Genomic DNA, 27269 nt, shown 5'->3' on the forward strand with positions numbered 1-27269 from the left:
TGTTAAACTGGGGATTGAAGAACTAAATTAGCAGGTGCGAGCAGACTCCCTCCCTCCTTTCCGCACTTCCGTCTTTGGAATAGAATAGAAAATAGCAGCCTAGTCTTTGTTTCAGGTCTATGTGTCTGTGTGTGTGTGTGCGCTGGCTCACAGTGTCAACTGTAATTCTTATTGGGGGTTGTGGGCAAGATGTTACAACGGCACTGCTTTATGCGGCTTTCCCCAAGGAAGTGACATTTGAGCTGAATCTGAAGCTACCAGGAAATGGGCACATAGAAGAAGAAAGAGCCTGGCAGTGCCAGGGCGTGGCTGTGGCCGCCATGTTCACAGACACTTGGCTTTTTGGCTGCACTCCGCTGCACACTCCCAGGCTCTGGGACTGCCCCTGAGCGTCCCCCTGAGCCATCCTGTTTCTGTTGCCCACCCCAGGCCACACCTGGCAGCACCCAATCCATGGCAGTCAGGTTCATCCCAGGGCTCAGAGCCCTGCAGTCCCGTCCTGGGGCTCTGCCTGAGTAGGCGCCCAGTAAACACCTGCAACAACCTGTTGCCCCCACCCCAGGAAACACAATCCCGGCTTGGGACAGACACCGGGGGCCGTGACTGTGGGTGGCTCCTTGGAGAAGGTGGCCTTGGGCCTGGGCCTTTCCACCTGGGGTGCGCTTGGCTCCCCCAGACTCAGACACGCAGGATCCTTGTGATTGGGCCTAGACATGAGCCCTGCAGTCCCTGTGGGCGCTGGAGGCGACTCCCCCACGAAGCCCTCCCTCCCCCAGGGCCTGGCGGCCCTCGCCGGCGGTGAGCTCATCTCGGGGGGCGGCGTCGCCCGGCGGCGGGTCGCTGGAGCTCATGGCGCGCCCCCGCCCCCCCGCCCCCCCGCCCCCCACGCACCCGTCCCGGGCTCCTGGGCAATTTTACCAATTAAGGCTTTCTCGCCGGGCCGGGCCGGGCGCGGGGCGGGCGCGGGGCGGGGGTGCGGCCAACAAGAAGGCGGGCGGCGGCGGCCCATTCGCGTGGAGGCGCGTCGCGCGCAGCGGACGCCGACAGAACCCCGAGGCGCCTGGCGCGGGCGCGAAGGCGATCCGGGCGCCACCCCGCGGTCATCGGTCACCGGTCGCTCTCAGGAACAGCAGGTGAGGTCTCCGCGGCCCGGCTTCGCGCCGTGGGGTCGCCGCGCTCCTCGTCGGCCGGGGGCGGAGTTGGAGAAGGCGGGCAGAGAGGCCCGAGAACGCAGGCGCCAGCTCGCGCCCAGGTCCGGGCCGGGTTCAGCTAGGATGCGTGAGCCGATGGAGGCGCCCCTGGCATCTGGGAGTGCCTGTCCAGAGAATGTCTTCCCTAGTTGATCCATGAGCCGTGTCTGTGCCCACGAATGTGGGAGCCTGAGGCCATGGGGGGTCCCCGAGAGAGAGAGGGTGTCTGGGCCCTTGCCAGGAAACTGGTGCCTGCGTGGGTGCCCATGAACGGACCACTGCATGCCTATCTGAGAGAGAAGGGCCCTGGCACCAGGAACTTATGTGGTCTCAGGGTGAGTGGCCACCTGGAAGGACACTTCTCAGCCAGTGTGCCCACTGGGAGGGGAACAGCGTGTCCCTTGCTGGCTCGAGTCCACGGGGCACCAGCTGCTTTGGGCACAGGGGAGCTGGTTCTGGGGCTGCTCTACTCCATGGGGGCCATGGTGAGGATGAGACCAGGCCAGGTTCCTTGGTTGGGCCCTGGGCCCTATGCCAGGTTGGCTCTGAGTTGGATGTGCACTGCCAGCCAGGATGCAACCAACAATGTCCCCAGATTCCCATGCCACCTGGGGCCAGGCAAAGTACGTTAAAATCCACTGGCAGACCCATTTGTAAGTGCTCCGAGTGCACCTGCCAGCACAGGCCTCTTCTCACCTTGCCAATCTGCTGCTTCCTTCCCTCCTGCGCCCCCTGGCTACGCGGGCCTGGAAATGGCTCCTCAGGGACCCCAGCTGAACAGCCCCTGGGCTTGGGCTATACCTCCCAGTGGGAGGGTCTGGCCTGGGGTCTGAGGGCCAGGGGTGGTGTGGTGGGCGGGGTGTGTCTAACATCCAAGAATCTACTCCAAATAAGGGAAAATATGAAAGCTGCATTTTGGCTTCCCAGGACTGCCCGATCTGGGGGCTTTGGGATCGGGCGACATCTGGCGGTGATACTATGTTCTAGGGACAAGAACCCTCTACACGCCCATTCCTTGTTTCCTCTAAATAGGGAAAAGCTAGGGCTGGAAGACAGGGCACCCACCTCCTGACACCCTTTCTGCTGGAATTGACTACTGGTCACTCTGACTCAGTTTCCCTGAGCTCTGAAGATTAAGGAATGAACCCAGACAACCCAGCTCAATGGCCCTTAGTGGAGAGAGAGTCAATTATTGATGGAATTCCGTGCCTGGGAACTTGCTTTCCAGTGGGGCAGGGGGACCAGAAGGACAACTTCAAGCCCGTCTTGAATGGGGCCCGTGCAGGGAGGGGTCTGTATGGGCCCCCCCTTCCCAGCCTTCCCTCCCACCTCCACCCCAGCTCCCAGACGCCGAGGCGCACTTGGTGCAGGTGTGTCTCAAAGTGGTCAGGAGAGGGGACAATATACAGGGGTTGGCCTCAGTACTGGAAAATGCCATTTGCACCCCCTAACACCACTACTAGTGGGAAAAACCAGTGGGGCCACAGGCAGCCCCGAAGTGAATGTGCTGGGCGGATCACAGCCCCACCACATGTCATGTAGACACCCAGGGCTACGGGAGAGTCAACCATATTTGGGCATGACGTGCTGGCCAACCCGGGGCCTCCTGCTCTCACTGGTCTATAGCAGATAAATTAATTATTACTAGAATTGAGCAGGAGGAACAGATACCTGCCTTCCTAGAAAAAAAAAAACACTCAGAGGAGGAAACATTCCGGAGAGGGGAGGTACCGAGGACTGAGAGGGAGGGAGTGCACGCTGGGGAGGAGGCCATAGGCAGGGTGGCTTCTGACTGAAGATAGTAGCAGTGAGCGTCCCCAACCGTCCCCTGGTCCCAGTCTACATCTCAGCACAGCAGCCACTGCACCATCTCCAGAGTTATCTACCAGAAAATTTTGAGTGAATAGCCCCCACGGCTCTGGGGACACAATCCCCCCCCAGGCCCCTGATCCCTGTCCTCAGGCCTCCTCTGCACCTGCCACCACACCTGAAGCCCACCCAGACCCAGGTGCTCAGAGCCTGACAAGTCTTATGGGAACCTCTGAGCAGGCCCCTCTGGGTCTGGAATGCCACTCCCGTTTGCCCCCTGCCCTGGCCACGCTGGGCTCAGGGGCCTTTCCGACAGGAGAGGACCCCCCCGCTTCAACTCCCCCCAGTGCCCCGGGTGAACTGGCATGAAGGGTTAGGCGGGCACACGTCTCTGCATGCATCGCACGACGCCCTCTGCCTGCGCCCACTGGCATGCCCGGACCCCTTCGAAGGCTGCTTGCTCCTGGAGTGCCGGCGGCCTCCTGGCCCAGTGTCCCATATCCTCCCGGGTGGAGGGAAGCAGAGAGGGAGGCGGTGGGAAGCAGCGGGCACACACAGGTGCGCGGGCGAGGGCCCTACAGACTAGGAAGGCGGGCCCGTGGCAGGGGGTCTGCGGGGACCGCGTAGGCGCAGGCCTTGCCCTGCAGCCGCTTCCCAGGTAATGAGCACACAAAGCGCCCTCGGCAGTGCCTGGTCCGGGGCCGCCGCTCTCCAGGGGTTCGCTCTTAGGGTTGGCCCCTTCCCGCCGCTGCCGGGGCGGCGGACGGGGATGCCGCCGGGGAACCCTAGGCCCTGGGGGCCCGGGGAAGGGGGATGACGGCGGCGGGTAGGGATGTGCGGGGACGGGGCAGAGCCCAAGTGACTTAGGGACGAGAGCCACCCCACCCCCCGCAGGGGCCCTGGGGAAGGAAAGTCCCTTGTAAGGCGCGCCGGCCGCAGGCCAAGCAGTCCCGCGCCAGACACTGCTCAGCCTTTCCTCGCTCTAGGGCGCGTTTCCTGCAGCGCCAACGCGAGGCCGCGGGGCTGGGAGCATCCTTGCCCACCCCACGGCCCAGCGACCCACCCTGGAGCCCGGGTTTCGCGTCTGATCAGCCGAAGCCGGGGGCCTAGTGGGGGCATTCCAACGGGCGGGGCGGGGTGGGGCAGGCGCGCCCTCGAAGCCCCACCCCACGGCCCCTCCCCGCAGGAGGCCCGCCCCCCGGCCCCGCCCTCCGCCCGCATTTAAAGGGCTCGTTCTCTCCGCAGCGCAACCTCTGCTCCCTGCCTCGCCTCCCGCGCGCCTACGTGCCTGCGACTTTAATTAAAGGGCCGTCCCCTCGCCGAGGCTGCAGCACCGCCCCCCCGGCTTCTCGCGCCTCAAAATGAGTAGCTCCCACTCTCGGGCGGGCCAGAGCGCAGCAGGCGCGGCTCCGGGCGGTGGCGTCGACACGCGGGACGCCGAGATGCCGGCCACCGAGAAGGACCTGGCGGAGGACGCGCCGTGGAAGAAGATCCAGCAGAACACTTTCACGCGCTGGTGCAACGAGCACCTGAAGTGCGTGAGCAAGCGCATCGCCAACCTGCAGACGGACCTGAGCGACGGGCTGCGGCTCATAGCGCTGCTGGAGGTGCTCAGCCAGAAGAAGATGCACCGCAAGCACAACCAGCGGCCCACTTTCCGCCAAATGCAGCTTGAGAATGTGTCGGTGGCGCTCGAGTTCCTGGACCGCGAGAGCATCAAACTGGTGTCCATCGGTGAGGGACGCCCCGAAGCGCCGGGCGGGCGGGGGCGGGGACTCCGTGCGTCCTTCCATCCCCCTGGGCGGACCCCTCCAAACCACCCCCTTCCGGGCCGCAGCGCAACTCCCGAGGCCCCCGGCTGCTCTGCTCCACGCGGGCCTGGAGAACAAAGGCGCGCGAGCTGGCTGGCCGGCCGGGCGTGCGAACCGCTACGCGTCCCCGCCCGCTGCGCCCCGGCTGGCCGGCGCCCAGGCTGAACTCCCATCCTCCGCAGGCCGCGCCTCCGCGGCTGTGCTCGCGGTGGGAGTGGGCCTGGGGGGTCGGGCGCTGGGCAGGCTCCTGGCCCTGCGCCCCATCCTCGAGGAGGAGGAGGCCCGGGCTCTCCCCCCACAGCTGTTTAGAGAGGGCCCTCTGGCCTTCAGACGCCCGTTGGTTCTGAAATGTGGGTTGGAGCTCCTGCGTCCCATTGTCTAGGGCTCTGGGCTCTTTGTGTCGCTGGAGGATGGGTCGCCCATCGGAGATGGCTGCAACCACCAGTTTAGATCTACCCCCCTACACACACACAGGGAACTCGGGGGCCAGAAAGAAGCATAGTTAGCAAAACTGCACCCGGGATGAGTTGGGCGTGGTTGACTGAGGGACATGGCTTGTAGACTACTTGGACGCCAACTTTTCTGTTCATCTTGGGCCAAACTCTTGCTTCCATGTAGGCCTTGCTTTTCTGCGTGTAGCACGCAGGAGTTGGTTGGTAGATGCTCCAGCGTGCATTGTGCCAGCCCAGTGTCTGTGTCACTGGACTGGAAAGGCTGGCATTGACTGGGCCTGCTGCAGCATCCCAGTTCGTTCTCAAGATAGGGGCTGCATGGGAGGGCAGGTACCACAACGGGTGACTTGGGGGTGATGTGGAACAGGGAGAGGAGAGGGATGATGAGTCTTCTCTTCTTCAGAATTGAGAGGCCTTCCAGTTACCCTGCAGCCGTGGAATGGCCCTTGCTGAACCCAAGAAAGTGAGGGACCAAGACTTGGGTTCCCCCAGCCACTCAGAGGGCAGATCCCAAGAACCGAAGTTCTTTCTTTGGAATGCCAGTTGAGGCGGGGGGGGGCAGGCCCACCCCGCCAAGTCCCAGCCTCAGTCTAGCCAAGCTGAGTCATCTCAGTCCTGGATGGTAGGGGGGGCGACCGGATGTGGGGAGGCGGGCCACACCCCAGCTCTTTGGGGGGGGTCTCCTCCCTCCTCCCAGCTCCCCTCCTCCTTGTGAGCTGGCTGGAGCAGGCCTAGTTCCCAGAGCTTTGCCATATAAGGCAAAAAAATGTTGGAAAGCAGCAGTGATTAGGGGAGGGAGGGGTTGGCTGGCCCAGGGGCTGGGGAAAGGGGGTGGGATGGGGCGGGGCCATCCAGCCAGGCAGTCTCCCAGCCGTAGGCCCTGGTCCTTCCCACTCTCTTTTGGTAGGGGGATGGGGACGGAGTAGGCTGGCCTAACATGGACCTGGTGGGCCTGGTTGCTCCCCGTGTGGGGGTCGTTGAGGGGTCTGAGGCTGGACTGGGGTGGGGGCCTGATGGGAAGCCCCGACTGGCCTTGTTCCCTGGCCCTGCACCCTCGGTCCTCTCTGAGCCCCCCTCCCTGCTGCCATTTGCGGAGAGTGAAAGACAGCCTCGTGGGGCCAGGACCAACCTGGGAACTGGGGAGGCCACTCTGAGCGGCTCACCTGGCCCTCCAGGTGCTGCCTGCTGGGCTGGGAAGCAGCTGCCGTGGACAGCCCAGCCCCTCCTCATAGGCCCACCCCCGAGTTGACTCACCAGAGAAGTGTTTTGTCTGATTATGGGGGAGGCTGACAGGGCTTCTAAAGATGAGCTCTCAGAATGCCCAAAGCCATCCTGCCTTGAGCCTGAGACCCAGAAGTGGCCTTGGGTGGGGCCCAGAGCCCAGCAGGGTTGCCATGGTGATGGGGGGTGTCAGGGACCCGCCCTAACCACTTCCCCTGTGGCGAGCCTGCCGAGGCCCGTTAGGTGGCAAGTGGGTCAGGCAGTGGGTGGCGAGGGGGTTCCCAGTGTCTCCTGCTGCCACCCTGGCATCTGCCGACGGGCCCCAGTGAGTCAGGGCCATGTGGCCCAACTGCTGGTTCCTTTGGGCTCTGGGCCCCTCCCCTGGCTAGGCGTGTGGCCTCCCAACTCCAAGCTTGGGTCTTCGAGGTGGTAGAGGAAGTGGGGGTGGTGGCGGGGGTCACACTCCTTCACCCAAAGGGCGTTTGCCCAACTCCCCCACTTCCCCTGCCTCACCCCACCCACCCTGGAACAGCAGTTGTATTTCCCAACCCCCCGGGGCCACCCGCCTTCCTCTTCCTCAGCCCCAGCCCCACTCCAGGTCATGGGCCCTGGATTCTGGGCCAGCTGGAGTCAGCCTCCTCCTCCTGGTTCCCCATAGGCCCCTGGGGTGGGTGGCGGACCCCTGCTCTGGCAGCTGTGGACACTGTCCAGCTGTTCTCCAGAGCTGCCCATCTGCGGGCTGGGTCTGCCCTCTGCCCTTCCTCTGGGCCCGGGGCTTCTGGCAGTAATCACACTCTGCTGTCATCTCCTGTCTTTGTCTGTGTGTATCTCCCCTCACCCCAAAGTCTCCTTCACCTCTGAACACCCCCTGGGACCCTGGGCAGAGAGGGCTCATCCACATCCTCCCTCCTCCTTGGCCCCTGCTACCCCGTGCTGCCAGACCCTGACCCCAAAGCCTGGGAGCGGCCCCTCCCGCACAGCTGTGTGCCCAGCGCGGCCACTCTTCTACTCACAGACAGCAAGGCCATCGTGGACGGGAACCTGAAGCTGATCCTGGGCCTCATCTGGACCCTGATCCTGCACTACTCCATCTCCATGCCCATGTGGGACGAGGAGGAGGATGAGGAGGCCAAGAAGCAGACCCCCAAGCAGAGGCTCCTGGGCTGGATCCAGAACAAGCTGCCGCAGCTGCCCATCACCAACTTCAGCCGGGACTGGCAGAGTGGCCGGGCCCTGGGCGCCCTGGTGGACAGCTGTGCCCCGGGTAAGGGGGCGCAGAGGCAGGAGAGACTGGGCTGGGGTCACCCATGGGCGGCCCTTGAGGGGGTTCTGTGGCCCCCAGACTCACAGCCTCCCTTGCGCCACAGGCCTGTGTCCTGACTGGGACTCTTGGGACGCCAGCAAGCCCGTGACCAATGCGCGAGAGGCCATGCAACAGGCGGATGACTGGCTGGGCATCCCCCAGGTACACCCGCCCAGCCTGGCTACAGCTGTAGGGGACCGGATCAGCAGTTGGGAGGACTCGGAGGCCCGATGGCTCCTGTTTTCTGCCCGTGACAGGTGATCACCCCTGAGGAGATTGTGGACCCCAACGTGGACGAGCACTCTGTCATGACCTACCTGTCCCAGTTCCCCAAGGCCAAGCTGAAGCCAGGGGCTCCCTTGCGGCCCAAACTGAACCCGAAGAAAGCCCGTGCCTACGGGCCAGGTGAGGGAGCCCAGCCAGGGGTGTACCCGTGTGCCAACGTCTTCCCCATAAGACAGTGTCCCATCTAAATGTGGTGGTCCTGAGGGGTCTTGGGTTATATGGCGGCTAGGTGATCAAGCCACCCAAGAGTCAGACAGGAGTGGGTTTTTGGGACTAGTGAAAACACTCCACTGAGTAGACAGGAGAATGCTAATAGGTTCCTCCAGTCACAGACGCCTGCAGCGTGGGGTCCTCGGGGAGGTAGCACCCAGCGGCCTTTATTATAAATGGAGATGAACCAGGTCTCAGTAACAGGGACCTAAAACCCAGTCAAGGCTCACACAGGAACAAGGGCCCAGTGCGGTGAGAATGAATGTTCCAGAAAACAGGCACGGGCCTGTCCCAGCAGCAAGAGCACAGCTGGGTCCCGAGGCCAGGCTCTGTGCCGCGGCTCACACTGAATGAACTTGCCCAGTTTGGAATGTGCCTGACTTAGGGGCCAGCGGGGAGGGGCGTTGAGCCTGCAGAGGCCTGGGGGCTGGCATGCCACTGGTACTCTTGCCCGCCTCCCTTAGCGTCCAGGGCTGAAGGGTGGAGGGGTGAGGCTGTGGCCTTAACAGCTGGCCCGTGGTTGGCTCGCCTTCCCCTGCCAGGCATCGAGCCCACAGGCAACATGGTGAAGAAGCGGGCAGAGTTCACTGTGGAGACCAGAAGCGCCGGCCAGGGAGAGGTGCTGGTGTACGTGGAGGACCCAGCTGGACACCAGGAGGAGGTAGGGCCAGCTGCTGGCAGCAGAGGCCCCGCAGCGCTCCCTTTCAGTGGGGCTGCTCTTAGCAAAGGCTCACAGGCTGCTTCCCACCGCAGGCAAAAGTGACCGCCAATAACGACAAGAACCGCACCTTCTCTGTCTGGTACGTCCCCGAGGTGACGGGGACTCATAAGGTGAGCCCTTGGCCAGTGGGGAGGCTTGTGACCTCAGGCGGTGGCTGGAGGCCCCCAGCCCTACCCTCACGGCCCACCCTTCTGGGGACAGGTTACTGTGCTCTTTGCTGGCCAGCACATCGCCAAGAGCCCCTTCGAGGTGTACGTGGATAAGTCACAGGGTGACGCCAGCAAAGTGACGGCCCAAGGCCCCGGCCTGGAGCCCAGTGGCAACATCGCCAACAAGACCACCTACTTTGAGATCTTTACGGCAGGTGAGGGGAGGCTGCCAAGGCGCGGCTGGTCGGTGGGGGGAGCCGCACTGGGGCCTGGGAGCTGAGCAGGTGCCTCGTGGCAGGAGCCGGCACGGGTGAGGTCGAGGTTGTGATCCAGGACCCTGTGGGACGGAAGGGCACGGTAGAGCCTCAGCTGGAGGCCCGGGGCGACAGCACATACCGCTGCAGCTACCAGCCCACCATGGAGGGCGTCCACACCGTGCACGTCACGTTTGCCGGCGTGCCCATCCCTCGCAGCCCCTACACTGTCACTGTTGGCCAAGGTAGGCCCGGCCCTGACTGCCCTCTGCTGTGGCACTGCAGTCTGGGCCTCCCACAGGAGGGGGAAGCCCCTGGGCCAGTCCCGCTGCAGCCCGCCCCAGGGCCCCTACTCTTTGAGCTTCTACTGTCTGGGCACATGCTGTCTTTCCTCCCCTGCTGGGGCCCTTCCTCCTCTCCTCTCCTCGCCCCTCTCCATCTCTCTCCTCACGCTTTCACCTTCGGAAGAGCTCGCTCCAGCTGTCTAGAAACCTGCTGCTCTCTGCTCTGCCCACAGGGTCAACGGTACTTGGATCTGTCTTCTTCTTGGAAGGGAGGGCGGGGGGCTCTGGGCTGGGGTGGAGCAGGTGGGAGGAGGCCTGCCATGTCCTGGCCCAGGCCACAGTTCCTGGGGTCACGGTCCCTTCCAGTTCTTTCTTGCATGTCCCCGTCCAACCAAGCTCTGAGGGACCCTCCAATCCTCACAGCCGGACCCTGTGGGAGGCAAGGGAGGGGTCGCCCAGCTGAGCTGCTGGTGCTCAGCTGGCCCCTCTGCCTGCAGCCTGTAACCCGAGTGCCTGCCGGGCGGTTGGCCGGGGCCTCCAGCCCAAGGGTGTGCGGGTGAAGGAGACAGCTGACTTCAAGGTGTACACAAAGGGCGCTGGCAGTGGGGAGCTGAAGGTCACCGTGAAGGGCCCCAGTAAGTTGGCCTGGAGCCAGGCCAGGATGGGTGGCGGCAGCCCCCAGGTTCACTGCTGGGCAGGCCTGAGGCCCTCCTTGTCTTGGCAGAGGGAGAGGAGCGCGTGAAGCAGAAGGACCTGGGGGATGGCGTGTATGGCTTCGAGTATTACCCCATGGTCCCTGGAACCTATATCGTCACCATCACGTGGGGTGGTCAGAACATCGGGCGCAGGTGAGGCCCCCAGGCATGCCTCTCCCAGCTCTGCACACTCTGCCTCTTCCTCCTGCCCGGCGGCCGCAGTGGGGCCCAGGCTGGCTCGTGTAGTGATCCTCGGTGTTCCCTGTGTGGCTCTCCCATTTGCAGTCCCTTCGAGGTGAAGGTGGGCACCGAGTGTGGCAATCAGAAGGTACGGGCCTGGGGCCCTGGGCTGGAGGGCGGCGTCGTTGGCAAGTCAGCAGACTTTGTGGTGGAGGCTATTGGGGACGACGTGGGCACCCTGGGTAAGTTGGAGGCTGCAACGTGGGCACCTGGGGACAGACGATGGCAAGGACAGCCCACCCTGAGGCTCCAGGGCACTGAGGGGACTGGTGGCTGTTGTCAGGCTTCTCGGTGGAAGGTCCATCGCAGGCTAAGATTGAATGTGACGACAAGGGTGATGGCTCCTGTGATGTGCGCTACTGGCCGCAGGAGGCTGGCGAGTATGCCGTCCACGTGCTGTGCAACAGCGAAGACATCCGCCTCAGCCCCTTCATGGCTGACATCCGTGACGCGCCCCAGGACTTCCACCCAGACAGGGTAAAGATGGCCTAAGTCTCGCCCTACTGCCCCTGCTTGGGGTCTGCTGGGGGTGGGCCCAGGCCGTGGGCTGGTGTCTCCAGCAGTATTCCTGGCACTCTGTGTCCCTGGCCACCCTGCCTGGGTTGTAGCTCTGGCAGCCTGGACCTGCTCCCCTGACAGCTCGGTGGTCTCCCACTAGGTGAAGGCACGTGGGCCTGGATTGGAGAAGACAGGTGTGGCCGTCAACAAGCCAGCAGAGTTCACAGTGGATGCCAAGCACGGTGGCAAGGCCCCGCTTCGGGTCCAAGTCCAGGTAGAGCACCCACGGGTGTTGGGGGCAGGGCAGGTGTGGGCACCCAGGCCTGGGCACTGACCAGCAGGCCACCTGCTCCTACCTGCCTGACAGGACAATGAAGGCTGCCCTGTGGAGGCGTTGGTCAAGGACAACGGCAACGGCACTTACAGCTGCTCCTACGTGCCCAGGAAGCCGGTGAAGCACACAGCCATGGTGTCCTGGGGAGGCGTCAGCATCCCCAACAGCCCCTTCAGGGTGAGCCAACCTCCACCGGCCTTTAGTCCATCTCGATAGCATTCACATAGCACACGATTCGCCCATTTCAAGTGGTTGTAGCACGTTCACATCATCCCAGAAACTCCACGCCATCCTGACTCCCCTGTCCCGCAGCTCCTGGTGACCACTAACCTGCTTTCTGCTGTGGCTTTGCCTATCCTAGACGTGTTTTATAGATGGAACCGTGTGCCACATGGCCTTTTGTGTCTGGCTTCTTTCCCTCACCACGAAGCTTTCTGTGTTTTCGTTCATGTTTAGCATGTCTTGGCGCTTTGTTCCTTTATAATTATTTTGTTTATTTATTTATTTATTTATTTGACATGGAGTCTCGCACTGTCACCCAGGCTGGAGTGCAGTGGCGCGATCTCGGCTCACTGCAAGCTCTTTCTCCCAGGTTCACGCCATTGTCTTGCCTCAGCCTCCCGAGTAGCTGGGACTACAGGCACCTGCCACCCACCCGGCTAATTTTTTGTATTTTTAGTAGAGACGGGGTTTCACCGCGTTAGCCAGGATGGTGTCGATCTCCTGACCTTGTGATCCGCCCACCTCGGCCTCCCAAAGTGCTGGGATTACAGGCGTGAGCCACTGCACCTGGTCTGTTTTTTTTTTTGAGCCGGAGTTTTGCTCTTGTTGCCAGGCTGGAGTGCAATGACGTGATCTCGGCTCACTGCAACCTCTGCCTGCCAGGTTCAAGCAATTCTCCTGCCTCAGCCTCCTGAGTAGCTGGGATTGCAGGCATACACCACCATGCCCAGCTAATTTTGTATTTTTAGTAGAGACAGGGTTTCTCCATGTTGGTCAGACTGGTCTCAACCGCCTGACCCCAGGTGGTCCGCTCACCTTGGCCTTCCAAAGTGCTGGGATTACAGGCATGAGCCACCACGCCCGGCTGCTTCATTCCTTTTTATGGCTGCATAATACTCCATTGTGTGGCCAGACCACATTCCATTTTTTCGTTCACTTGCTAACAGATACTGAGGATGAGCTTGCTGTTAACTGTGCTGTTAACAGTGGGTCCAGGTGTTTGCGTGGACATTTGCTTTCATTTCTGCCTTGGAGTGAACCGGAGCATCACACAGTCCCTCTGTGGTCAACTGAGGAACTGCCAGACTCTTCCCAAGGCAGCTTGACCATTTTGTGTGCCTGCCAGTGTGGCTGAGGGAGCTTCTGAGTCTCCTCCAAGCTGCTCATGCCCTTCCCCTTGCCCCTGTGCCCTGCAGGTGAATGTGGGAGCTGGCAGCCACCCCAACAAGGTCAAAGTATACGGCCCCGGAGTAGCCAAGACAGGGCTCAAGGCCCACGAGCCCACCTACTTCACTGTGGACTGCACCGAGGCTGGCCAGGGTAAGGCCTGGCTGTGGGTGGGAGGGCAGGTGGCTGGGTTGTCCCTGCGAGGTCTCAGCCTCCGCTCCTCTCCCCGCCGCAGGGGACGTCAGCATCGGCATCAAGTGTGCCCCTGGAGTGGTGGGCCCCGCCGAAGCTGACATCGACTTCGACATCATTCGCAATGACAATGACACCTTCACAGTCAAGTACACGCCCCGGGGGGCTGGCAGCTACACCATTATGGTCCTCTTTGCTGACCAGGTGGGTGCTGCGCTCCTGGCCGCTAAGATGTCTTTGTGGATGACGTCTGCCCTCCTCTAAGGCCTTCTCCTCCCACTGCCTGCAGGCCACGCCCACCAGCCCCATCCGAGTCAAGGTGGAGCCCTCTCATGACGCCAGTAAGGTGAAGGCCGAGGGCCCTGGCCTCAGTCGCACTGGTGAGGACAGGTACCCCATGGCAGGTTGCGGGGCATCAAGGGTAGGAGGGCTTGGGGCAGGGTGCCCCTACACGGTCCCTGTGTGTTCGTCAGGTGTTGAGCTTGGCAAGCCCACCCACTTCACAGTCAATGCCAAGGCCGCTGGCAAAGGCAAGCTGGACGTCCAGTTCTCAGGACTCACCAAGGGGGATGCAGTGCGAGACGTGGACATCATCGACCACCACGACAACACCTACACAGTCAAGTACACGCCCGTGCAGCAGGTAGCCGCGCCCTCCCCCACAGTCACCGAGTCCCCAGCCTCCTCACACAGCAGCCTAGGGGACAGCTCCGAGGGACTTTCTGCCCACTCTCATTCCTCACCTGGGAGAGGGCAGGCATGGAGGTCCAGGAGGGGGTTGGGGAGCAATTCTGGTGTCTCTAAATGCCCCCTTCCCTTCTGCACCCTTCCCAGGGTCCAGTAGGCGTCAATGTCACTTATGGAGGGGATCCCATCCCTAAGAGCCCTTTCTCGGTGGCAGCATCTCCAAGCCTGGACCTCAGCAAGATCAAGGTGTCTGGCCTGGGAGAGAGTAAGTAGTTGGGGCCCTTGTTGCAAAAGCCTTTGTCACATAGGCACTCCCAGCCCGAGTGTCATACCAGGGATTGGCCGAGCTGGGTGTCATGTCTCTCTCCTTCCTTTCATCATTTCCACAGAGGTGGACGTTGGCAAAGACCAGGAGTTCACAGTCAAATCAAAGGGTGCTGGTGGTCAAGGCAAAGTGGCATCCAAGATTGTGGGCCCCTCGGGTGCAGCGGTGCCCTGCAAGGTGGAGCCAGGCCTGGGGGCTGACAGCAGTGTGGTGCGCTTCGTGCCCCGTGAGGAAGGGCCCTACGAGGTGGAGGTGACCTATGACGGCGTGCCTGTGCCCGGCAGTCCCTTTCCTCTGGAAGCTGTGGCCCCCACCAAGCCTAGCAAGGTAATTGGGGTATGGGAGGCCCTAAGGGTAGAACCCACTGTGCTCTCTGAGGGCCCCAAAGGTACCCCATCTTCTCCAGACCTGCCCTCAATCCTCCTCTTTTTTTTTTTTTTTTTTCTGAGACAGACTGTCAACCTTGACCCTGTTTAAGTGAGACTAAAGGGGAGGAGGGAAATAGAAACCCACAAAAAGTCATCAGGGTTGAAGAATTTCTTTTCTTTTTTTTTTTTCTTTCTTTTTTGAGAAAGAGTCTCACTCTGTCGCCCAGGCTGGAGTGCAGTGGCGCGATCTTGGCTCATGGCACCCTCCGCCTCCTGGCTTCAAGCGATACTCCTGCCTCAGCCTCCCAAGTAGCTGGGATTACAGGTGCCCGCCACCATGCGCAGCTAATTTTTATATTTTTACTAGAGGCGGGGTTTCACCATGTTGGCCAGGCTGTTCTCAAACTCCTGACCTCAGGTGATCCACCCACCTTGGCCTCCCAAAGGGCTGAGATTACAGGTGTGAGTGACTGCGCCCTGCTCTCCTTTTTGTCCTTATGACTGATGGATGGCCCATTTGGCAGGCAGCCTGGGCCCGCCTATGTCCCTGTTTGGTGAGGGCAGGAAGCCAGGGCAAGGGGAGGCAGGTGGAGAGTCAGGCAGGAGGTCTGGGATCAGGGGCATAGCGTGGCCTTGGCGCCTGACCCCTTCTTCCCTCAGGTGAAGGCGTTTGGGCCGGGGCTGCAGGGAGGCAGTGCAGGCTCCCCCGCCCGCTTCACCATCGACACCAAGGGTGCTGGCACAGGTGGCCTGGGCCTGACAGTGGAGGGCCCCTGCGAGGCACAGCTCGAGTGCTTGGACAACGGGGATGGCACATGTTCCGTGTCCTATGTGCCCACCGAGCCCGGGGACTACAACATCAACATCCTCTTCGCTGACACCCACATCCCTGGCTCCCCATTCAAGGCCCACGTGGTTCCCTGCTTTGACGCATCCAAAGTCAAGTGCTCAGGCCCTGGGCTGGAGCGGGCCACCGCTGGGGAGGTGGGCCAATTCCAAGTGGACTGCTCGAGCGCGGGCAGCGCGGAGCTGACCATTGAGATCTGCTCGGAGGCGGGGCTGCCGGCCGAGGTGTACATCCAGGACCACGGTGACGGCACGCACACCATTACATACATTCCCCTCTGCCCCGGGGCCTACACCGTCACCATCAAGTACGGCGGCCAGCCTGTGCCCAACTTCCCCAGCAAGCTGCAGGTGGAACCTGCGGTGGACACTTCCGGTGTCCAGTGCTACGGGCCTGGGATTGAGGGCCAGGGTGAGTTGCCCTGCCGTGGGGTATGTGGCAGCAGGGACAAGGACCAGAACCCCAGAGCCCCAAGCCTCCTCTCTGTCCCTTTGCAGGTGTCTTCCGTGAGGCCACCACTGAGTTCAGTGTAGACGCCCGGGCTCTGACACAGACCGGAGGGCCGCACGTCAAGGCCCGTGTGGCCAACCCCTCAGGCAACCTGACAGAGACCTACGTTCAGGACCGTGGCAACGGCACGTACCAAGTGGAGTACACGCCTTACGAGGAGGGTGCGTGCTGCGACTCCCACAGGCTGGCAGACGGGGGTGGGTGGGGTGGCCCGGGCTCCTCCTTACCTGGCCTGCACTCCTCCAGGACTGCACTCTGTGGATGTGACCTACGACGGCAGCCCCGTGCCCAGCAGCCCCTTCCAGGTGCCCGTGACGGAGGGCTGCGACCCCTCCCGGGTGCGTGTCCACGGGCCAGGCATCCAAAGTGGCACCACCAACAAGCCCAACAAGTTCACTGTGGAGACCAGGTAAGGGAGCCCCCAGGAGCCCGTGTGGCTGGTGGGCCTGGGAACCCCAGGAACGACCGGCTGTCTGTTTGGACCAGGGGAGCTGGCACGGGCGGCCTGGGCCTGGCTGTAGAGGGCCCCTCCGAGGCCAAGATGTCCTGCATGGATAACAAGGACGGCAGCTGCTCGGTCGAGTACATCCCTTACGAGGCTGGCACCTACAGCCTCAACGTCACCTATGGTGGCCATCAAGTGCCAGGTGAGGAGGTGGCGGCCTGGGCAGGGCTGGGACTGTCTGCTCGTCCCCACCCTGTCTCATACAGCCGCCATCCCTTTGCCCCAACCCTCAGGCAGTCCTTTCAAGGTCCCTGTGCATGATGTGACAGATGCGTCCAAGGTCAAGTGCTCTGGGCCCGGCCTGAGCCCAGGCATGGTTCGTGCCAACCTCCCTCAGTCCTTCCAGGTGGACACAAGCAAGGCTGGTGTGGCCCCATTGCAGGTCAAAGTGCAGGGGCCCAAAGGTGAGTGTTTGCATGCCTGGAGCCGGGGGTCGGGAGGGCAGTGTCCTCTTTGAGGGCCGGGAAAGGAGACTGGAGGCCCAACGTGAGGCCCAGAGTGCAGAGGTGGTGCAAGTGTGTAGGTGTTTTTGGAAGAGCCTCAGTTGACAGTGCAAGCCAGGAGGGGGACTTGGAGGAGGTAGAGCAGATGGGACTTGGTCGCTGAGCAGATGTGGCAGGAAGGCAGGCAGGCAAGGGTCCCAGCTGGCACCCAGATGTGTGTCTTTTGTGCCAGAGGGGGTCAAGGCCATTCCCAGGGTCGGGCGGATGAGGATAAAGCGAGGTCTAGGCCTGGGGCTGGGTCCTGGGCGTCCAGTGTGGTGGGGTAGGAATGGAGGCCCAGGAGAGTAGCTGAGGCTCTGTCCCTGGGGCTGGGGCCAGGCCTGGTGGAGCCAGTGGACGTGGTAGACAATGCTGATGGCACCCAGACCGTCAATTACGTGCCCAGCCGAGAAGGGCCCTACAGCATCTCAGTACTGTATGGAGATGAAGAGGTACCCCGGAGGTAAGAGGCAGGACCTGCTGCCTGTGGGGAGTGGCCCAGGCTGGATGCTGAGAACCTGTCTGACTGCTCACAACACCCATCCCTCACAGCCCCTTCAAGGTCAAGGTGCTGCCTACTCATGATGCCAGCAAGGTGAAGGCCAGTGGCCCCGGGCTCAACACCACTGGTGTGCCCGCCAGCTTGCCCGTGGAGTTCACCATCGATGCAAAGGACGCCGGGGAGGGCCTGCTGGCTGTCCAGATCACGGTGAGCTCCAGGCACAGGCAGGGGAGGCAAGGGGGCCTGGGCCTGGGCGGCTGGAGTGTGGGCTGCGGGTGGCCGGTGTCTGATCTCCCTGGGGAGCTACACCAAGGAGGGCAGGGAAGGACAGGGCCCCTGTCTTTGGTTCGCTAAGGTTGTGACTACCTTAGGATGGTGGTGACAGGCACGGGCTTCCCCAGACATGCACTTGCTGCTAACTTTGAGCACGTCACCAAAGCCTTTTGTGCCTCAGTTTCCCCACCTGTAATATTCTCATGGGGCAGGTATAGGATAGAAGCTTGAGATCACCCCGGTGAGCTCCTCCTAGTGCTGGCCAGGCCCTGGGGCTGAGGATGGGTGCCAAGCTCCCTGGCTGCGCCTCTTGTCATGTGGGGAGTGTGGGATGTTTTAGTCTCCATTCTGGACTCTGCCAGGTGCAGGCAGCCCTTTTGGGCCATAGCAGTTGAGAGGCCTGAGACCCAGAGACTGTCCCTGTAGCAGCAGCCCTGGGCACCCTGGGAGCGCATGAGGTAGGCCCGGAGCTACTCGGGCTTGGGCCAACTGCCTCCCCTGCCGCTGCCACACAGGATCCCGAAGGCAAGCCGAAGAAGACACACATCCAAGACAACCATGACGGCACGTATACAGTGGCCTACGTGCCAGACGTGACGGGTCGCTACACCATCCTCATCAAGTACGGTGGTGACGAGATCCCCTTCTCCCCGTACCGCGTGCGTGCCGTGCCCACCGGGGACGCCAGCAAGTGCACAGTCACAGGTGAGCCAGCCCGCCGTTGGCCGCTGCGGCGCTCGGCACGGGGCTTGGGTTGTGCCTGTGTGCAAGGGCTCGCTGCTTGGGGCGGCGTGTGGGAGTGGGGGCCGCCCCCTTGAGTGACTCACCTGACCTTTCTCCTTGCTCTCTGCCCTCTCACCTCAGTGTCAATCGGAGGTCACGGGCTAGGTAAGCTGCTTGCTGGGGCCACTCCCAGTGCCCCTCCCGCCCAGAGGGGCGGTTTCCTTTCCTCTTGGGGCCGATTCCCAGGACAGTTCCAGCTGCAGCTCTAGGCAGGGACAGAGTTGGGTGGGGTGCAGAAGATGAGGCCGTGGGCTGGAGGGCGAGGGCCCAGGGAGGCTTCCGGAGCTGAGCATGACCGCTCCAGCTCTCCCCCTCTCTGGGCCTTTATTTCCCCATCTGAGAACTCGGGTTGCAGCTGAGAGCTTTGGGGTGAGGTGCATCCTGAGAGGCACCCCACTGGGGACTTTGGGGTCTCGGGATCTTGGCACCCAGGGAAGCACAAGGGCTCCTGCGTGGGCTGACGGAACAAGGGGTCTCCCCAACTCAATGGGAGCCCCAGCCCTGGCCAGATCCACAGACCCCCATCCCCACCTTCCAGGGGCCTCTGCGTCCCGGGCCGGGGGAGGTGCATGAGTGGGTGGGGCTGGCTGGTAGTGCAGTAGCGCCAGTGTGGACTGCTTGGGCGGCCAGCATGGCGGGGCCCGGCCCAGCCTCAGAGCCCCAAAGTGCATTCTGTGGCCTGTCTCCCTCCTTCCCCCTTCCCCTATCCCCCAGCAGTGACGTTATTCAGACATTCCCCAACAGGCATGGAGGGTCACCTGCCCCAGCCAGGGACACCCAGGGATGCTGATGAGAGGCTACAGGCCTGGCACTTGGGCGAGGTGGCTAAGGAAAGGGTTAGAGGGTGGCTAGAGTTTTGCGGCAGGAGTGAGATGGCTTTATAGAGGCCGTAGGATCTGATGTGTGTGTGACAGGCGTGTGTGCGCAGGGCAGGGGTGGCTGGGGAGTGCTGACTGCAGGGCCTTGGGGGCTTTGCGGGCGGGAGCAAGACTCAGTAACCTCAGTTTCCCTGGCTATTGTTTGCCGAATGGAGACAGGGAGCCCGGCGGAGGCAGGGGGTGGGGGCGGGTGGGGGAGGTTGAAGTTGCTCTCGGGCAAGCTTGATGGCCACGGGGCTTCAGTGAGAGCCAAATTTGGGAGGCATACTTTGAGGATGGAGTGGCTGAGACCTGCGGATGGTTGGGAGCCGGGCAGGGAAAGTTGGGGGGAGTCGGGTACCTGTGAGGTTGGGGCCCAAGCCACTAACTAGATGGCATGGGGTGCGCATGAGTGAAGCCACCCAGGGCAGCGTGGGCAGCAGGCAGCCAGGTCTGGAGCCTGGGAGAGCTGCCTGGCTGCGGCAGGCCAGCATGGAGCCTAGTGCAGCGGGAGCCCTCCGCCGATAGTGGGACTTGGTGGCAGGGCCCCTCGAGCTTGGCCTTCAAGTAGGTTTCGTGCTCCTGGCTGCTTCCCTGGCAGGAGGCCAGGCTGCAGGGGGCACTCTCACTGCCAGGCCTCACAGCCCACAGCCCCCCAAGCCTCCACGGCGGAGCCCCAGATCATAACGTCACTGTCTCTCCCCTTTCCTCGGGCACTCTGGGGTCCTGGAGCCTGCTCAGCTGCTCTGCCCTCGCAACCCAGCAGTGGTGGCTGTAGCTTGGGCCTCCTGTTCCCTGTCTCCCTGGGTGCTGTCCCCGCTCTGCCAAGCCTGCTGCACTGCGCTACTTGGGTGCTAACCCCGCTGCCTCCCGCTTCCCCGCTCCCACTCCTGCCTGCACTGGGCTGCTTTTCACCGTGAGCCTTCTCAGTTGTCAGGAAACTCCGGTTTCACCATCAGGCCTGGGGGTGGGGAGGCAAGTGTCACGTCCCCCCACGCTGCAGCAGGACTCTGCCTCACCGCGTCCACACACAGCAATGGGGGCCGGGGCCAGGCCACAAGGGCGCAGGCAGCCATGTGCCCAGCCAGATGCTGGCGTTCGGCAGTGTGGGCCATGGTGCTGGACGAGGCTGAGTAGGCAAGGGAGTGGCTGTCAACACTTAGGCTGGAGTGGGCCCTTCCTTTTCCTCCCAGGCACCTGGGTGCTACCGTCGGGCCTCTCCCACATGGGCACTTGAGGTGGTCAGGAGAACCCTTCCTGCCTTCTGAGAAACCACTCGCCATCCCAGCTTGGAGGGGGCAGGGCGGGGCAGGAGGCCTGGCGGCCTGGCTGTGCTTGGTGGTGGCAATGAGAGGCCTGTGTGGGCGGCAGGTGGACGGGAACAACCTGAGCCCGAGCTCACACGCTGGCCCCCCTTTGGGGACCCACCCTGCCCCACCAGGTGCTGGCATCGGCCCCACCATTCAGATTGGGGAGGAGACGGTGATCACTGTGGACACTAAGGCAGCAGGCAAAGGCAAAGTGACGTGCACCGTGTGCACGCCTGATGGCTCGGAGGTGGATGTGGACGTGGTGGAGAATGAGGATGGCACTTTCGACATCTTCTACACGGCCCCCCAGCCAGGCAAATATGTCATCTGTGTGCGCTTTGGTGGCGAGCACGTGCCCAACAGCCCCTTCCAAGTGACGGTGAGGAGGGGCGGGGGGTAGGTCAGCAGGGGTGTCTGGCAGGTCCAGGCCTGTTCCCCTGGGGCCCCTCTGTGACAACAGACTCTCCAGCAGCTCTCTGCTTTGCCCTGCAGGCTCTGGCTGGGGACCAGCCCTCGGTGCAGCCCCCTCTACGGTCTCAGCAGCTGGCCCCACAGTACACCTACGCCCAGGGCGGCCAGCAGACTTGGGTACGGCCTGGCCAGCTAGGGACACTGGGGCTAGCCAGCTGGGTGTTCTGTGAGCCCCTAGTTTACCATGTGTGAGGAGGGACCCCAGATCCTCCCACTGTCCCTCACCCATACCCTGTGTCTCCACTGCAGGCCCCGGAAAGGCCCCTGGTGGGTGTCAATGGGCTGGATATGACCAGCCTGAGGCCCTTTGACCTTGTCATCCCCTTCACCATCAAGAAAGGCGAGATCACAGGTGAGTGGGGACTGGGAAGGAGCTCGGGAGCCAAGGAGGCCAGATTGTGCCAATGAGCTGCCCTGACCTCGGCCCCACTGCCCCACAGGGGAGGTTCGGATGCCCTCAGGCAAGGTGGCGCAGCCTGCCATCACTGACAACAAAGACGGCACCGTGACCGTGCGGTATGCACCCAGCGAGGCTGGCCTGCACGAGATGGACATCCGCTATGACAACATGCACATCCCAGGTGGGCCTGCCCTGCCTCTGCCCACTCCACCGCCACCACCTCACAGAGAGATGGGGCTGGGGGACACACGAGGCTGCCATTCCACAAGGCCCTTCTTCCTGCCTCAGGAAGCCCCTTGCAGTTCTATGTGGATTACGTCAACTGTGGCCACGTCACTGCCTATGGGCCCGGCCTCACCCATGGAGTAGTGAACAAGCCTGCCACCTTCACTGTCAACACCAAGGATGCAGGAGAGGGTGAGCAATAGTTCCAGTCTTGACCTGCTCTGTGCCCGGGATGCCCTCACTGGGCTAAGGGCCGGACTCAGGATATACTCCTGAATGGGGCTCCCTGCCCTGCTGCCCTGGCCATCGGGGCTCCTCAGTGCAGGCCAACTGGAGTGTCCCCAGCATGGTTCCCATGCTCACCCACGGCTCTCTCCAGGGGGCCTGTCTCTGGCCATCGAGGGTCCGTCCAAAGCAGAAATCAGCTGCACTGACAACCAGGATGGGACATGCAGCGTGTCCTACCTGCCTGTGCTGCCGGGAGACTACAGCATTCTAGTCAAGTACAATGAACAGCACATCCCAGGCAGCCCCTTCACTGCCCGGGTCACAGGTGGGTGGCACTGGGAGCAGTGACAGAAACAGGTGGCAGGGTGAGCGTGGTCTCCCATGGCTGGACGCACAGTGATGGCTGGCCTGTCCCCACCAGGTGACGACTCCATGCGTATGTCCCACCTAAAGGTGGGCTCTGCTGCCGACATCCCCATCAACATCTCAGAGACGGATCTCAGCCTGCTCACGGCCACTGTGGTCCCGCCCTCGGGCCGGGAGGAGCCCTGTTTGCTGAAGCGACTGCGTAATGGCCACGTGGGTAAGCGGCTGAAGGGTCCAGGGGTTTCAGAAAGGAGGCAGTCTGTGGGGAGCCATGCCTTCCCCGACTGACAGCCATGCCCTGTGTCCAGGGATTTCATTCGTGCCCAAGGAGACAGGGGAGCACCTGGTGCATGTGAAGAAAAACGGCCAGCACGTGGCCAGCAGCCCCATCCCAGTGGTGATCAGCCAGTCGGAAATCGGGGATGCCAGTCGCGTTCGGGTCTCTGGTCAGGGCCTTCACGAAGGCCACACCTTTGAGCCTGCAGAGTTTATCATTGATACCCGAGATGCAGGTAGGCAGTGGCTGCCCACCAGCTGGGGTGGGAGCACTGTGCATAGCACCAAAGCTCAGGGGTGTCCATCCCCTAGGCTATGGTGGGCTCAGCCTGTCCATTGAGGGCCCCAGCAAGGTGGATATCAACACAGAGGACCTGGAGGACGGGACGTGCAGGGTCACCTACTGCCCCACAGAGCCTGGCAACTACATCATCAACATCAAGTTTGCCGACCAGCACGTGCCTGGTGAGTGCAGCAGTGCCTCGGCAGCCCCCGTCACTACACCAGGGCCCACAGGCAGTGTGTGACTGGAGGGGCGTGGGCTGTGCTTTCTTCCTGCAGGCAGCCCCTTCTCTGTGAAGGTGACAGGCGAGGGCCGGGTGAAAGAGAGCATCACCCGCAGGCGTCGGGCTCCTTCAGTGGCCAACATTGGGAGCCATTGTGACCTCAGCCTGAAGATCCCTGGTAGGGGCTGTGGAGAGCCTGGGGAGGGGTCCGAGGGGTCCTGGGGCTCAAGCAGCCCCAAGAGGAGGAGGGGTGGAGCCCAGGGCTGCTGCTCACTAGCCCATCCCCACCCTGCAGAAATTAGCATCCAGGATATGACAGCCCAGGTGACCAGCCCATCGGGCAAGACCCATGAGGCCGAGATCGTGGAAGGGGAGAACCACACCTACTGTATCCGCTTTGTTCCTGCTGAGATGGGCACACACACAGTCAGCGTCAAGTACAAGGGCCAGCATGTGCCCGGGAGCCCCTTCCAGTTCACCGTGGGGCCCCTAGGGGAAGGGGGAGCCCACAAGGTCCGAGCTGGGGGCCCTGGCCTGGAGAGAGCTGAAGCTGGAGTGCCAGGTAGGCCTGCTCACACCCCAAGCGCTCGCTGTCCTGCATTGGCCAGGGTGCGGTTGGGGGTGGAGGAAAGGGCTGGCAGCCATGTCTACCTTGGCTATGCCTGGAGGGGGCCAAGGCTGGTGGAGCAGCCTTCAGTGAGGACACACTGTTCTCCCATAGCCGAATTCAGTATCTGGACCCGGGAAGCTGGCGCCGGAGGCCTGGCCATTGCTGTCGAGGGCCCCAGCAAGGCTGAGATCTCTTTCGAGGACCGCAAGGATGGCTCCTGTGGTGTGGCTTATGTGGTCCAGGAGCCAGGTACTGGGAACCCGGCTGGGGTTGGAGGAGGTGGGGCCTGAGTGTGGGTATTGGACCCAGCGGTTGCACAGATAGCCCTGCCTGGCACTCACTCTTCACTTTGAGGTCACAGGGCCACCCAGGCTGTTCGTGGGAGGCCCAAAAGCTGATGAGCCGGTCTTACACTCTTTCCCTGCCCAGGTGACTACGAAGTCTCAGTCAAGTTCAACGAGGAACACATTCCCGACAGCCCCTTCGTGGTGCCTGTGGCTTCTCCGTCTGGCGACGCCCGCCGCCTCACTGTTTCTAGCCTTCAGGTGAGGCACCGAGAGAAACCGCCCACCTGGGGCTCCTGGGCCCGGACAGACCAGAGCCACCGCAGAGAGCAGGCCTTGGCCCTGTTTCCAGTGGCCCCCCTGGCCCAGCTCTGGGTTCCAGGCCTCTGCTCTGGCCGGGTGCAGCCCACGCTTGGGGTCGGCAGGAAATATCCTGCCCACCACGTGGAGTTTTTCTCGTGTCTCAGGTCTAAAGGCTTTGAACAGAAGCCTGTGCCCCTTGAGCACCAGGGCTGCGGTTTAAAGAGGGACAGCCTGCCAAGGCCGGGTGCTGCCCACAGGGTGGGGCGGCCTTCCCTTCCTGCCACCTGGGTGTGTGCGATGGCAGAGTGTGGGGGCAGGAGCGGGGATGTGTGCTTGTGGCTTGCTGGCCCTTGCAAATCAGTGGCTCTCCCTCTTTAAACCAAGTTGGACGCCAGATGGGTAAGTGCAACCCGAGGGCCTCCTGCTCCTGGGGCCTTTCCTTCCTCCCTTGCCCTGGCCCAAGCCCCCCCATCTAACCATGTCTGCTGTGCTTCCAGGAGTCAGGGCTAAAGGTCAACCAGCCAGCCTCTTTTGCAGTCAGCCTGAACGGGGCCAAGGGGGCGATCGATGCCAAGGTGCACAGCCCCTCAGGAGCCCTGGAGGAGTGCTATGTCACAGAAATTGACCAAGGTGAGGCCCTGTCCCTGCCCGGCCGCCCTGCCCTGCTGGCTGGAAGCAGGCTGAGAGTACAGAAGGAAGGTGCCGCTTCTGTAAGCAGCCAAGACGGGGCCCCAACTCCTGGGCCCCCTAAGCCAGGCAACCCTTTCCCAATTGGTGACCCAAGCCGTTGGGGATGTGGCTTGCCACCCACGGCTATTAGGAAGGCCTTCTACCCTGCAGTCCCATGCCGTCTCCACAGGGAAAGACTCAAAGTCCAGCCTCAGTGCTGCCCGACCCTTCAGCCACGGCCATGGTACTTGTGCGCAGGCCTGGGGCAGCCTTGCGGGTAGGAGGAGCCCAGTGGGCTTCATTTCACAGCCTAGTCCTGCCCTTCCCAGCTGCGTGACCTGAAGCAAGTTCCTGCCTGTCTCTGAGCCATGCAGGGGATATGGTGTTCACGGTAACCTTTCTTAGGAGGCAGCGAGGCCTGGGTTTGGCTTGTAAAAGATTTCCGTCCCAATGCACCCTGACAGTGGGCAGCTTGAGTGTCTAAAGCTTCGGCCCTCAGGAAGTCTGCTGCGGGGTGCAGGTGCCCAGCATGGCTGGGCTCACACTGATGGACCGGCAAAATGGGGAGGGCCAGGGTTGAGGCTGTTCCTCACAGACACCATCTGCTGGTTTGAGGAGGGGCCCCAGGCCCACAGCATGACTCCCTGCTCCTCAGATAAGTATGCTGTGCGCTTCATCCCTCGGGAGAACGGCGTTTACCTGATTGACGTCAAGTTCAATGGCACCCACATCCCTGGAAGCCCCTTCAAGATCCGAGTTGGGGAGCCTGGGCATGGAGGGGACCCAGGCTTGGTGTCTGCTTACGGAGCAGGTCTGGAAGGCGGTGTCACAGGTAAGTCTGTGGGTGCGGCTGCAGGTGTGCACACAGCTGCTAGGCCCTTGCCTCCAAGCTCTTGGTGACAACAGGAGGCACCTGGAGGTGACAAGCCTGCGCTGGGTGGCCGAGGACAGGGAGGCAGGCCAGTCTGGCTCTGCCTGACCTCCTGTGCTCCCAGGGAACCCAGCTGAGTTCATCGTGAACACGAGCAATGCGGGAGCTGGTGCCCTGTCGGTGACCATTGACGGCCCCTCCAAGGTGAAGATGGATTGTCAGGAGTGCCCTGAGGGCTACCGCGTCACCTATACCCCCATGGCACCTGGCAGCTACCTCATCTCCATCAAGTATGGCGGCCCCTACCACATTGGGGGCAGCCCCTTCAAGGCCAAAGTCACAGGTGAGCCTGGGGCCAAGCTATTGGCACCTGCCCAATGCCTGGCACCACAGCCACCTCTTAGCCCCACCCACTCTGCCTTGCAGGCCCCCGTCTCGTCAGCAACCACAGTCTCCACGAGACATCATCGGTGTTTGTAGACTCTCTGACCAAGGCCACCTGTGCCCCCCAGCATGGGGCCCCGGGTCCTGGGCCTGCTGACGCCAGCAAGGTGGTGGCCAAGGGCCTGGGGCTGAGCAAGGCCTACATAGGCCAGAAGAGCAGCTTCACAGTAGACTGCAGCAAAGCAGGTGGGCAACCCGGGCCCCAGGCCCACCTTCCCACCAAAATGAGGCCAGAAATCACAGGATGGCCAGTGTCTGGGAGAGCAGGGACCGCCTTTGGGGCATGGCTTTCACTTCTAGAGCCACCTCCCTGCCACCTCCTGGACCCCTCAAACAAAGGCCAGGGAAGAGCTGGAATCTGCTAAGCCGGCCTGGGTTGGGGAGGTGCTGGCAGCTCTTTAGGAAGAGAGAACTGTCACCCCAGAACTGGCTTAGGGACAGGAGAGGAGAGCAGGACACCAGCGGGAGGAAGGGGGCTGGGACCTGTGACTGAGGACCCCTCTTGCCTCAGGCAACAACATGCTGCTGGTGGGGGTTCATGGCCCAAGGACCCCCTGCGAGGAGATCCTGGTGAAGCACGTGGGCAGCCGGCTCTACAGCGTGTCCTACCTGCTCAAGGACAAGGGAGAGTACACACTGGTGGTCAAATGGGGCGACGAGCACATCCCAGGCAGCCCCTACCGCGTTGTGGTGCCCTGAGTCTGGGGCCCGTGCCAGCCGGCAGCCCCCAAGCCTGCCCCACTACCCAAGCAGCCCCGCCCTCCTCCCCTCAACCCTGGCCCCTGGGCCGCCATGGCCGCCCGCCCGTCACTGCAGCCGCCCCTGCCCTGTGCCGTGCTGCGCTCACCTGCCTCCCCAGCCAGCCGCTGACCTCTCGGCTTTCACTTGGGCAGAGGGAGCCATTTGGTGGCGCTGCTTGTCTTCTTTGGTTCTGGGAGGGGTGAGGGATGGGGGTCCTGTACACGACCACCCACTAGTTCTCTTCTCCAGCCAAGAGGAATAAAGTTTTGCTTCCATTCTCCTTTGGGTGGCTGTAGCTTTGTTGGGGTTGGGGGACCAGTCAAGGCCAACCTGACAGGGGTGCCAATGAGCAGATCAAAGCGTGGGCTGAGCACAGGTCACCTCCCTCC

General features: G+C 62.4%; 1 protein-coding gene across 2 annotated transcripts; it reads left to right on the forward strand.

Annotated features, from left to right (window-relative positions):
* Positions 1 to 1012: 1012 nt before the first annotated feature.
* On the forward strand, positions 1013 to 27160 carry FLNA (filamin A). Of its 2 annotated transcripts, XM_030807129.1 has the most exons (48): positions 1013 to 1133; positions 4245 to 4733; positions 7499 to 7747; positions 7851 to 7948; positions 8044 to 8191; positions 8824 to 8942; positions 9035 to 9112; positions 9204 to 9366; positions 9450 to 9650; positions 10187 to 10324; positions 10414 to 10537; positions 10670 to 10806; positions 10908 to 11101; positions 11283 to 11396; positions 11490 to 11633; positions 12875 to 12998; positions 13081 to 13241; positions 13327 to 13417; positions 13511 to 13680; positions 13872 to 13989; positions 14114 to 14376; positions 15078 to 15675; positions 15762 to 15935; positions 16021 to 16183; positions 16261 to 16421; positions 16513 to 16683; positions 17101 to 17224; positions 17314 to 17470; positions 18052 to 18241; positions 18401 to 18424; positions 20618 to 20865; positions 20979 to 21074; positions 21207 to 21309; positions 21398 to 21538; positions 21646 to 21774; positions 21962 to 22135; positions 22232 to 22393; positions 22485 to 22688; positions 22765 to 22917; positions 23014 to 23136; positions 23254 to 23520; positions 23680 to 23817; positions 23998 to 24113; positions 24653 to 24785; positions 25480 to 25656; positions 25820 to 26038; positions 26122 to 26325; positions 26651 to 27160. In XM_030807129.1, exons 2-48 carry the CDS (start codon positions 4361 to 4363, stop codon positions 26836 to 26838), a joined length of 7944 nt encoding a protein of 2647 aa, XP_030662989.1. In that variant the 5' UTR covers positions 1013 to 1133; positions 4245 to 4360; the 3' UTR covers positions 26839 to 27160. The 2 variants fall into 2 exon arrangements, with proteins under 2 accessions (XP_030662989.1, XP_030662990.1); XM_030807130.1 differs by lacking the exon at positions 18401 to 18424.
* The last annotated feature ends 109 nt before the right edge of the window (positions 27161 to 27269 follow it).

Source organism: Nomascus leucogenys, chromosome X (assembly GCF_006542625.1).
Source record: "Nomascus leucogenys isolate Asia chromosome X, Asia_NLE_v1, whole genome shotgun sequence".
Classification (NCBI taxonomy): Eukaryota; Metazoa; Chordata; class Mammalia; order Primates; family Hylobatidae; genus Nomascus; species Nomascus leucogenys.

Excerpts from the sequence above, each read along its gene's own strand:
- FLNA (XM_030807129.1), top strand. The coding sequence starts at position 4,361 with ATGAGTAGCTCCCACTCTCGGGCGGGCCAGAGCGCAGCAGGCGCGGCT. Across the intron at positions 23,818-23,997 it reads TTATGTGGTCCAGGAGCCAG|GTGACTACGAAGTCTCAGTC; the intron begins GTACTGGGAACC and ends TTCCCTGCCCAG. Across the intron at positions 26,039-26,121 it reads CTTCAAGGCCAAAGTCACAG|GCCCCCGTCTCGTCAGCAAC; the intron begins GTGAGCCTGGGG and ends TCTGCCTTGCAG.